This window comes from Schistocerca piceifrons, chromosome 1, assembly GCF_021461385.2.
Source record: "Schistocerca piceifrons isolate TAMUIC-IGC-003096 chromosome 1, iqSchPice1.1, whole genome shotgun sequence".
Classification (NCBI taxonomy): Eukaryota; Metazoa; Arthropoda; class Insecta; order Orthoptera; family Acrididae; genus Schistocerca; species Schistocerca piceifrons.
The window spans coordinates 1149783076-1149795813 of record NC_060138.1 but is presented as its reverse complement, the minus strand read 5'-3'; the positions used below and the strand labels follow the sequence as shown (position 1 = coordinate 1149795813).

General features: G+C 41.9%; 1 protein-coding gene across 1 annotated transcript in view; it reads left to right on the top strand.

Annotated features, from left to right (window-relative positions):
- LOC124778758 (RNA-binding protein Musashi homolog Rbp6) overlaps positions 1-12738 on the top strand; it is a 1305122-nt gene that overhangs the window by 983463 nt on the left and 308921 nt on the right. The window contains exon 5 of the mRNA XM_047253666.1: positions 6821-6869. Coding sequence (XP_047109622.1) covers positions 6821-6869 — 49 coding nt within the window. The remainder of the gene's footprint in view (positions 1-6820; positions 6870-12738) is intronic.

Genomic DNA, 12738 nt, shown 5'->3' with positions numbered 1-12738 from the left:
TGAATGGCTCGAAGTTTTACGGAACTCACACACAATCCAGCTGACTATGACGTTTTAAATCAACGCTCAATCTCCACTGTTACCTTAAGTTCGGAAACACATTGTAGCTTAAATAATCAATACATTAAATTAAGTATTACCACTGTAAGACAACATACGTAACAGATGTAACCATACACCCTCACCCAAATTGCCATCTCTTGTTTCTTCCATTAAATACACTTTAACTTTAATTTGAAATACATCCACAACCTATTATGTCTCTTATTTATTATCATTATCTAATTTAGCAACAAGTTTAAACAAAATTGTGTATATGCATTTGTACTTATTATAAATATTTTTATTTGTTATTTATTTAAATTACCTTTTTCTAAAATTTTCGACAAAAAGAAATGTACTGGTAATAAAACTGAATTTGTATGACATAACATTAAAATCGCATAATGTACGACCTGCTATGCAATAACAGGCAGCAGGTCTTTGCTTGAGAAATAAATAAATATAAATAAATAAATAAATTTTGTAAGGAGCAGTCCGTACGAGTCACGCGTTCGTTCAATTCTCCTTACATGCAAACTGAGTTAACAGGTTTCAGATTTCAATAAATTCTTTCGTATACTGCCGGAAATAAATGCAACAAAAATGGCTCTGAGCACTATGGGACTTAACTGCTGATGTCATCAGTCCCCTAGAAGTTAGAACTACTTTAACCTAACTAACCTAAGGACATCACACACATCCACGCCTGAGGAAGGATTCGAATCTGCGACCGTAGCGGTCGCGCGGTTACAGATTGAAGCGCGTAGAACTGCTCGGCCACACCGACCGGCATAAATGCAACATCCGCAAGGAAAAGGTCATGTCATTGACAAGTAATGGAAAGTTAGGTCATCAGTGCAGGAGATTATGTTAACAAAGTCAGACACGTCACAGTAAAGAGAGCCGAAACAGTCGCATCAGCACACCGTGTTCCACTTCTGACGGCAACGTAGTCATGCATTCTCGCATGCAAACGATCTTGAAAGCTAAAATTCATGGTGAAATCTTCGGCTGTCATTTATTTTGGACAGTTCGCTACTAGTTTCGGTCAGTGACGATTATCAAGCTTAGCTGGCATTAACGGCAGGGAAGTTATACCATAATTTCAACAACAGTAATTTACTCTTTTAAGCCCACCGCAGTACGTAAAAAATTTCTCACAGTAATAACTGTGTACGATAATTTTCTTCAAGAAAAGTGTGTTACTAGCTGTCGATGTAGACTTGCTTCTTGACACAAATAATCGTACATAGTTATTATTATGTGAAATTTTTTACAAACTATGGTGGGCTTAAAAGGCTAGACTCTTTCAGGTTACCGTGAACATAAACCGGATGTTTATTTCAGTATTCTCGGTGACCATTTCTTGTCATTTTCTACAAAGAAAATGGTTCAAATGGCCCTGAGCACTATGGGACTTAACTTCGGAGGTCATCAGTCCCCTAGAACTGAGAACTACTAAAACCTAACTAACCTAAGGACATCACACACATCCATGCCCGAGGCCGGATTCGAACCTGCGACCGTAGCAGCCGCGCGGTTCCGGACTGAGCGCCGTAACCGCGAGACCACCGCGGCCGGCCATTTTCTACATTTGCGTGATGAGTTTGCTGTAGATACTCCCGTCTTCGAAGGTGACAACATCCGTGTTTATTGGGCAGCCCGTGTACGTTTCTGGTTTGACGAACATTGATGCTTCGACTCGCCTGATAAATCATCCGATTATACTTCCACAGGAAATACCCTTCATTTATACTGCTTACTGTTTTTTCTTGACGATATGGTGGCAATAACTGTTCTTACTGGGCGAATCTAATTTTAAAAAAGTACTTGCCGCGAACTGTAATTGCGAACGGGTTCAGCCAATCGAATGTCGCGCAGTTCGGCGTGAATAGTTCGCCGGGGAATAAAGGGCGAGGAAAACCATTTAGGGCGATGAGGCTTTGTCCGAGCACTCAATTTACAAATTGACCTATTGTGCTAAGAGTGATCCACTGATGGCTTAAGAGGCGGCGCACAATGGAGATGAACCTAAAACGCAATTGTTTTGGCGACTGCGCCGCGCACGCGCGCGCGCCTGAATAGGGCGCGGCTATATTATCACTTTGCGTATGAAAACCGGTCCCGGCACGGAGCCGCGGGCTGCTCGCCATTACCGGCGAGGTGCGCAGCTGCAGCCGCGCCGGCGAACAGTTCCATTATGCAAAGCACCGCCCGTCGAGCCCCGCCTCGTCCATTGTTTCCGGAGCCGGGACTAGGGTAGCTGGAGCTGGAAAGCTCTGGGCTAATCTCCCGTAAAGGGCCCCGCGTCTGATTCTCAGCTGACAACTTTGCCAATATGGGCGCTCCTACCGTCCTAGGGCGGGGAGAAAATTTCTCGCCCAGAGCAAACATGGCGTTGCTATAATTGAAATTTTGGTGTGCTGCGTATGTATGGTTCTCTGCACACAAATGAAGAACGTCATTTTTTTCCAGAAATCTACATCTACGCCCACATCAACGTGCGTACTCCCAAAATCATTGTGAAGTGTATGGCGGAGGGTACTTCTCACTGCATCATGTACTGGGGTTTCTTCCCTTTTCATAGACAGCGGAAGAAAGACCCCTTAAGAACATACGAAGGTAGTATCTGTTCCCGATAGAACAGATACCATTTATGACCGTCCAGCTTCTCTAAAATGAAACGATAATTGAATCGACACCGTAGCTGCAAACAGGCGTTGATATACATGTTGATATACATGTTGAAAATGTGTGCCCCGATCGGGACACGAACCCGGGATCTCTTGCTTACATGGCAGACGCTCTATCCATCTGAGCCACCGAGGGCACAGAGGACAACGCGACTGCAGGGAGTTATCCCCTGCAAACTCCCCTTGAGACCCACATTCCCAACATGTCCACACCACTGTATTCGTAGTGCGCCTAATAGATGTCTGCCCATCACACTCATTATTCGTGGCAGATTAATCTACCAAGTCCGGTACGAGTTGCGGCATAGCGAGTGCGTTCGCACAAGAAGGTCAATGGCAGGGTAGCCATATTTTAACTATATATGAAGGTAGTATCTGTTCCCGAAAGAACAGATACCATTGATGGCTGGCTGGTTCAAATGGCTCTGAGCACTATGCGACTCAACTTCTGAGGTCATCAGTCGCCTAGAACTTAGAACTAATTAAACCTAACTAACCTAAGGACATCACACACATCCATGCCCGAGGCAGGATTCGAACCTGCGACCGTAGCAGCAGCGCGGTTCCGGACTGAAGCGCCTAGAACCGCACGGCCACACCTACCATTGATGACCGTGCAGCTTCTCTAGAATGAAATAATTGAATTGACACCCTAGCTGCAAACAGGCGTTGATATACATCGTAGGGGACATGTTGAAAATGCGTGCCCTCGGTGGCTCAGATGGATAGAGCGTCTTCCATGTAAGCAGGAGATCCCGGGTTCGAGTCCGGTCGGGGCACACATTTTCACCATGTCCCCAATGATGTATATCAACACCTGTTTGCAGCTAGGGTGTCGATTCAATTATCATTTCATTCTAGAGAAGCTACACGGTCATCACTGGTATCTGTTCTTTCGCCAACATATACTACCCTCACATATAGTATGTGTGTGTCCGCTACTGTAAGTACACTGGTGTGCAAAACTTAAGTACAAGAGTAGCTTCCTATTGATTTTGCACTGCCAAGTAACAGAATTCTATGAAAATTGGACCATACATAGGAAGAACTGCAACAGTAAAGTACAGAACGTAACTCAAAGAAATGCATAATGCGACGAATAGATATAACACTTTTATTCAAAGACAGCCGGCCGTGGTGGCCGAGCGGTTCAAGGCGCTACAGTCTGGAACCGCGCGACCGCTACGGTTGCAGGTTCGAATCCTGCCTCGGGCATGGATGTGTGTGATGTCCTTAGGTTAGCTAGGTTTAAGTAGTTCTAAGTCTAGGGGACTGATGACCTCAGATGTTAAGTTCCATAGTGCTTAGATCCATTTGAACCATTTTTAACCCCGCCTTGACCCCATGCTGGCCACAAGGTCAGTAAGAAATTCTTGTGGTAGAGAGTCCCATTCCTCCCTAACCGCGGTTGAGAACTTCTGGATGGCAGTTGTTGCGTGTGAACGTTCTGCATTGAGTCTCTCCAACTCATGCGACATGTCTTCGAAGGGGTTTAAGTCAGGGGACTGATAAAGCCAGTCCATTCGCCGAATATCCTCTCGTTCCAAGAGAGCTTCCACCTGCGCTGTTCAACGGGGTCGCGTATTTTCATCCATGAAATTAAAGTTAGAGCCGGATGCGCCTCTGAGAAGCAGCGCATGGGGAAGGAATACGGTGTATCAATAACGTTGACCGGTCAAGATATCGTGTAACTTGGAGATCAGTAGGTAATGCCACTAAGCCTGTTCACAGCAAAACACCTGTACCACCAAAAAGATAATGTTCGACTATACTCGTATTTCCATTACGTGTTCTCACCTCTCGTCGTATGAGGGTACTTCAAGAATCTCAACTCAGACTCACTCTGCTCTTACCCGAGAAGAACACGCGACCCTACCCCTCGTTGATCCAATTTCTGTACTCTTGGCACCATCGCAAACGGTGCCGCTGACCTGCGTGTGTCACCGGAATACAATGTACTGGTCGTCGGGCAAAGAGGTCACCCTCACGCAGTCACTTTGCTGCTGTGTAGAGTGAGACTGCGTGCCTTTAAGTCCAGTTAAATGTGGTTGCAACTGTTCCCCGTGCATAACGTAGTAGTCGTCTGCCGGAGTAGCTCGCCGTGGTCGACCACCAACTCACCTTCAGGTAGCAGTGTCTGTGGTTCGGAACGCTGCTCATGCACATGAAACAATGCTGTCAGTAATACCGAACTCCTGGCCTACACTCGTCACATTTCGTCCTCCTTCCAGTTCCCCGATGATTTTTCCCCGTGTTACGTCATCCAGATGTTGTCCCTGAGCCTTGTTGTGATGAAGAACACCACCACAGTGAGTCGTATCTGCTTGCTGAGTGACGCACTGTGTCGTCTCCCGTTTCTTCAACTGCCTCGTGTTGCGTGGGATAGCCCCATTTGGCTCTATAGTCACACTGGCTCACGCCATGTGAGGCCCAGCTTTCGGTGCACAACTGGGAGACCTCTGGCGACATGCTACCGCGCTTTCGTCCATCCAGCAAGTTTTTAATATGTTACGTTACTTTAGCCATACATGGCTACACTCCATACTAATACCTTCAGGAAAGGCTTCATAACACTTAAATCTATTGTCGATGTTAACAAATTTCTCTTCAGCATTACCATTCTACATTTCGGCCATTATCAGTAATTTTTCTACCTGAATAACGAAACTCATATACTTATTGAAGTACCTAGTTTCGCAATCTAATTCCTTCAGAATCACGTGATTTAATTCCTTAATTTAATTATTTTCACCGCGCGGGATTAGCCGAGCGGCTGGTTCCGGCGGAGGTTCGAGTCCCCCCTCCGGCATGGGTGTGTGTGTTTGTCCGTAGGGTAATTTAGGTTATGTAGTGTGTAAGCTTAGGGACTGATGATCTTAGCAGTTAAGTCCCATAAGATGTCACACACATTTGAACATTTTTTTAAAAATTATTTTCCTTGTTTCGCTTTTGTTGATGTTCATCTTACATCCCCTTCCAAGACACTGTCCTTTCCTTCCAGCCGCTCTTCAAAGTTCCTTTCTGTCTCTGGCAGAATTACAATGTCATCGGCAAACATCGAAACTGTTGTTTTTTCTTCCTGAACTTTAATTCCTTCTCTAAATTTTCCTTTGGTATCCTTTAATGTTTGCTCATTGAACAGATTGGAAAACGTCGAGGATATACTACAACCCTGTCTCACTCCCTTCTCAACCACTGCTTCCCTTTGATGTCCCTCGACTCTTACAAATGCTTACTGCTTTCGGTACATGTTGTTAGCAGCCTTTCGCTCCCTGTACTTTGCCACTGCTACCTTCTGAATTTCAAAGAGAGTACTCCAGTCACTATTGTCTAAAGCTTTCTTTAAGTTTGCAAATGCTATAAACGTAGGCTCGCCTTTTCTTAAACTACCTTCTAAGATAAGGTCAGTAGTGCCTCGCAGAATAACACGAAATGTAACACATTATCGTTTATGTCTCACTTTTTTCCATTTGGCCGTCAGTCCTATCTGGTACGGATCAATCATGTGTGGTATCAAGCAGAATAACACAATTTGTAAATCCCTTTAAATACATAAAGGCTCATCGGGACCGACCGACCGCCGTGTCGTCCTCTGACAGTGGCGTCATTGGACGCGGTGTGGAGCGGCACGTGGTCAGCGTACCGCCCTCTCGGCTGTCATCAGTTTCGTGATTTTGGAGCTCCTCAGTCACCACCACGAGGGCGAGCTCACTCCGTTCCAGTCCTCCCTCCAAGGGAACAGCCTTGGAAATACCGGGAATCGAACCCGGCTCCCCCGCACGGTTATCATCCGCGCTGACCAGTCAGCCAGAAAGGGAGCCTTGAAATACACGTGTCACCAAAAAGTTATCAAGTGTGCTGGCTTTAAGATGACAGAAACTGTTCCAATACAATATACTTCTTATTACACTTATTCCCAATCTAATATTATTATTTATTTGGTTACGTTTATATGAAATAAATATTATACAAAGAAAAGGGTAGAAATAAATTTATGGACATGCAAAATATATCTAATTCATGTTAAATCGGCGCGTAAATTTTTCCCAGAATATTACTAATAATATTTTTACTCCTTTTTTCAGATCGAGGACGCGATGCTGATGTTTGATAAACAGACCAACAGACACAGAGGTAAGTACCAAAGTCTATTAATATTCATCTTTCGTTCACGTTTTCCACCCCGTTTCACTTTCGCAGTTTGCGATAACCGGATACACAGTGACTGCGCGGTTCCTACTATTCAGTACGAAAGTGGATTCTCTATTTAGCAACAGCAGGATTTTTTTTATTAACTTCGTCTTCATATTTAATATCTTTATACGACTTTGTCGTAATGGATTTTTGCAGCCCGGATGGGCTGCAATCACAAGTTGGTTAATTGGAAAACTTTCGGAGGGAATTATTTCGATTGTGCGAATGAGGTGACCGCGGGTTTCTTTGGCGGGCGGTTAGTTGCCTCGTCTCTGCTGCTCTCCTCTCCACTTCCCTTCCCTGCGCAGGATACACACTGGCAGTTAATGAATAAAACGGCGGAGGGGCCAGACGGGCGAGCATAAAACAAATTTCCTTTTAATTAACTGCACTGTTCTGACACTCACAAACAAAAAAATATATGTACAGAGTGAAACTTTAATGCCAGAATGGGAAACTTCATAAAGGCGGCGCGTCCCATGGATGCACACGCACGCACATATCGCGGTCACCTTTTATCAAGGACAACAAAGCCGAGTCGCATTTCATTTGCCAAAATGACAGCAGTGTTTTGAGGCCGACGTAGTCTCGCTGGCGTGAGTATGTAACGGTTTTCTTCTGGTCGCTTCCGCCTCATGGAATGTGAGCGATTCCTTCGTCATTCTGCAGAGTACTATATCGCTTGTGGCAGAAAAAGTCCGTGTAACATACCCAGACACCGACTATGGAAAACAGTTTGGAAACGACGCATTGCTGTCCTGGTTTGACTTTATTCATAGGTTTTTCGTGTTTCCCTGTCTTCGACCGCACAGTCTGGTAAATTAGCTGAGAACAGAACATCCTATCTCTGCAGGTGTGATTGAAATTTCGATGCAGTTTTGCAATGCGATCACTCATCGAACGCGACGTACATACGCTACAAATCATCGACTTTATTACACAAATACATAAATTCATCGACACATACACTATCCTTTCATAATTTAGTCTGGGGCATAATTTCCGAAAATCAAATTAAATAATTAAGTAAATAAAAATTAAATTTAATATTACTCTTTCTTTAAGTTGGACAAAACCTATTAAATAATTTCTCGTAGCCACATACAGATCCCTAAACCTATACAGATAGTCCTGAAAATGTGTGTGTCTGAATTTTTTTGCAGAAACGTAAATACTTGTAACATTTATAACGAAAACCTTAGGGCGCATGCAACAGAAAACAGCAAGGAGGTGAGCTATTCGTAAATCAGCTACTAAGTAATGTAATAATGAGGAGTTGAACTATTGATGCATCAGTTCCTTGATCCCCACGGTTATCATTATAAGTCTTACAAGTACTATCATAGTTATTAAAAATTCACAATCACGAATTTTCGGATCTATCTGATGCGGTTAGGAATCTCTATGGGCCTAGGAGAAATTATTCTATACTTTTTACTCCAACTTAAAAACGTGATATATTAAAAATTGATTTTAATTGAGAGAATTATTTCCAGAATTATAGCCTTATGCGTGTAATTGCTTCTGTCGATTTCAGACAATTTGATGAGATTACAGCAGAGACATGTGATAAATTTCAGGTCTATTTCAGTTTCCCTTCACCCGACTCAACCGATGTATAGCCTTCTCCTACGTGTCTCTCGCGAAAAGGCCAAGAAAGTAAAAATTATTAGAGAGATTCGATCTGAGGTAGAGGCTTACCAACAATGGTTCTTCTCGCAAACCATTCGCAACTGGATCGGGCAAAGCAGAAAAATGGCAGTGGTATACAAAGTATCCTCGGCCACACACCAGGCAAGAAAGCGACTAAAAAATGCATTATCCAGTTCTGCGCTATGTTTAAAATTTCAAGTTTCTAGCTAATCTGGAATTTAGTTTAAAATTTCTACCTAACAGACAGACAAGAAGGAAGCGATATTCCCCCCCCCCCTCCCCCTCCCCTGCTTAGCCGTGCCCGTACGATCGCATTGAGACGGAACGCGCATTCCGATCCTACAACATGCAAGTCCCTTTAGAGAAGCCGAGATGCCAAGCCTTACCAAACTTTTTCACCCCCAACCCTACCGGATAGACTGACAAGAAAGCGAGTTAATGTTGCATTGTTAGCAAGCTCTGAGCTATGCTTAAAATTTTAAGCCTCAAGCTGATTGGGAAGTTAGTATAAACTCAACTGCAAAATTTGTACTGAAAAAAAAGCCAGATAGGCAGACAAGAAAACGACCTAATAAATGCTTGGTAAAATAGTTCTCATCCACGAGCTCTACCCAACCTATTCGAGAGAACTCGCTAGGTTGCAAGGTAAGTGCCGGATCTGTAAATCTGCTCCCAAGTGTTCCCAGCTGTTTCTCCTTTTGCCCCGCTACCTGCTATTTGGCTCAAAAGACCAAACAGTGGGTCAGAACGGGAACAGCCCTACTGAGCGAGGTCGTCACTGGTAACACACTGGAGGTATGTTGTGGAGTACGGCAGGAGATAGATTGTCGTGGGAGAGAGTTTGTGCTTCATATTGCAAAAGTGTGAAAAGAAACTGACACATACGATGTTTTAATAGAAGAATTGAAACTTCCCCTTCTTGGAAACATTTAAAGAAACAACAGATCTGCAACTAAATAACAAACTGCTGCTTTCCATGTTGTGTCACCCATTGTCACTTTATCATCATGAACACGTTATGGAGCGCCATAACTGAGGACAAAACTCACTTTTATGACGTTAACTGTTTCTACTCTCTCTTCTTGCTATAGCTAAATTATAATTAGCAGTGAAAAACCCAAAACCGAGGATGTTCTATGCTAATCGTGTATTTCATTAACTGGTGTTTGGCTTACAAGGCCACCATCTGACTTTAACTGAGAATACAGAACTAGTGATGGTTAATTAATTTAATAATTACATACGCTATTACTTTATTTTACCGCAAGTGGAGGAAGTTTGTGTGTTATGGAGTAGGATTTACTTCTGTGGTTGTTTCTTAAAATTGAACTTATTCTCATCTCTCGAAGACAGTTTATCATACATTTGAACTATTTGGCAATAAATATTTCTATTTCTCTCGATAAAATTTAAGAAACGATAAAAAAGTTAAAAACAAGTTGTACAGAAAGGCCAATAGAGCGTAGTCCATGAATGTGGAAAATGGTTGTAAAATCACTTAAATTTGAAAAATAACATTTTCTGAGATGGTTCTTAATTTAAAGTCCTAAGAGAATTCCTTATCAGTAACAGAAGAATTACTTTGATTCGATAACAGATCTCTTAAGCTTATTAACTTCAAAACACAGTTCTGAAAAAATTATTTGTTTATGTAGTACAGATGATCCATTTTATAATGATCTGTTTCCATAAGTCACAAATCTAAGCTTCGCTCTGAGTGCCTGCACAATCAAGGTGGATTTTACCGATTGCCAAGTATTCCATATTGCCTGACATGTCATCTTTGACTTCACAACATGGCAACAAAACCAACCTTATCCAAACCCAAAAATCGAGCAAAGTGTAATGATCTACTACCCTGCTGCTTACTAAATTTCACAGTTTGTAGTGTAAACTTTCACTAATTATTGCATATTTTTGGAATTTCCCAGTCTATTCCATTAGATTCGAGGTTCACCTACTCTTCTCTTGAGCATAATGCTTTAATAATGTTGTCCTCCTCCTTTCCACCTCACCTTCACGTACGCTATCACTGACACACACACACACACACACACACACACACACACACACACACACACAGACACATACACACATTGTTTTTCAAATATATAGTATTAACATTGTCCTGGTTTGTTCCTTTTGTTATTGCAAACACCTTCTAAACTTTTCGCGCTAATGAAGGCCGTATAAGCATGGTCTTTTCCGAATGTACTTCTGACCAAAAAGCGATTCTGGTAGCTGGTGTCCACAGTTTTTGTTAATCATTCCTTTTGCGTTCTTATGAATGTATTTCCATAGCAACTTTCATCCCCTAACAAATATTTATTTATATCTAATCGAGAAGTGAAATATCAATTTTCGTCCATTTAGCTTTAAACATTTTTTTAATGTAGCGTAACATTTTCTTAATAATTCTCATCCTCCATTGTACTCCTTTAGGGGTTGAATTTCCAGATACACTGAAACAATTATTGTTCTATTTCTAGCCGAGAAGTCAAATAACAATTGCCATAGATGTACCCTTACAAATCCTTTACTAGTTCTTCAGTAATTATTTATTTTCGAAACACTTTCACCCACTATTTTATCCCATTAGTTGTTGAATTTTCAAACATGCTGAAACATGTATTTTTTATTTTCTGATTGAGAAACCAAATACCAGTTTTCGTAGTCTTATCTTCAAAATTCCGTTAATAGAGACGTACTTTCAAAGAGTATCTCACCCCATGTCTCATCCCTTCAGGGGTGGAAATTCGGACAGTCCCTTCTTAAACGGTGTCTACAGTATGAGATCCAAACTCTGCCCGAACTTCAAGTTTCTATCCTTAGCGGTTCGGGCGGGGCGATGATGAATCAGTGAATCGGTCTGACCCTGCTTCACGCTCTTAGGAGCTGCATTTCCAAAAACAGTGAAACACGCATTTTTTCATCTCCAACCAGGTAGCCAGAAACCAGTTTTCAAAGATTTAACATTAAAATTTATTTCGCAATGGAATACTTTCAGAAAACCTTTCGCGCCCTATTTCACCCCCTTAGGGGTTGAATTTCCAAAGACAATGACATGCGTTTGTTTCACTTCTAACAGAGGCGCCAAATACAAATTTTTATAGATTTAGCTTTAAAAATTCTTGCACAATGAAATATTTCCTTAAAAGCTTTCATCTCCAGTTTCACCCCCATGGGGGATGAATTTCCAAAACCAGTAAAACACGTATATTTTTATTTCTAACTGAGAAGCCAGATTTAAATTTTCATAGGCTTAGCTTTAAAAAATGCTTTCATTATAAAATATTATCATAAAAAATCTCATCCCCTATATCACCCCATTAAGGGTTCAATTTTCAGAAACACTGAAACATGTGTTTTTTTTTATTTTTATTTGTAACCGAGAAGTCAAATATCAGTGTTCACAGACGTAGCTTTGTAAATACTGTAGTTGTTCTTTAGTAATGAATTTTTTCAAAAAAAGCTTTCACCCATTATTTTACACCCATAGTGTTAAATTTTCAAAAATGCTGAAACACGGCGACATTTTTTTAAAACCCTTAATCCTCTATTTCACCCCCTTAGAGTTGTAATTTCGAAAAATCTCTTCTTCAACGACGCCTACAGAATAAGATCCACGCCTTGTCCAAATTTCAAGTTTCTGTGCTTAACAGTTTGGGCTGGGCTATGTTGTGTCAGTAAGTCAATCAGTGAGTCGGGACACTGCCTTCTGCATATAGAGATTGCACTGTTCAAGATGATGTTTTCCCTTTGTTTGCACCATTCCCATGTCTAATATCTTTTGGAATATCGTTCACTAGTATTGTATTCTCTTTGACAACAACAGTCAGTTAAGTCTGACGATGATTCTGTAAGCTGAAAACCAGTTAACGACGGCCGTGGTGGCCAAGCGGTTAAAGGCGCTACAGTCTGGAACCGCGCGACCGCTACGGTCGCAGGTTCGAATCCTGCCTCGGGCATGGATGTGTGTGATGTCCTTAGGTTAGTTAGGTTTAAGTAGTTCTAAGTTCTAGGGGACTGATGACCTTAGAAGTTAAGTCCCATAGTGCTCAGAGCCACCAGTTAACGAAATCAGTTAATACATGAAACATCTACAGCTTTGTGCTTTCCATTTATAAATTTCGGTTTAGATAACTGTCGAGATTGG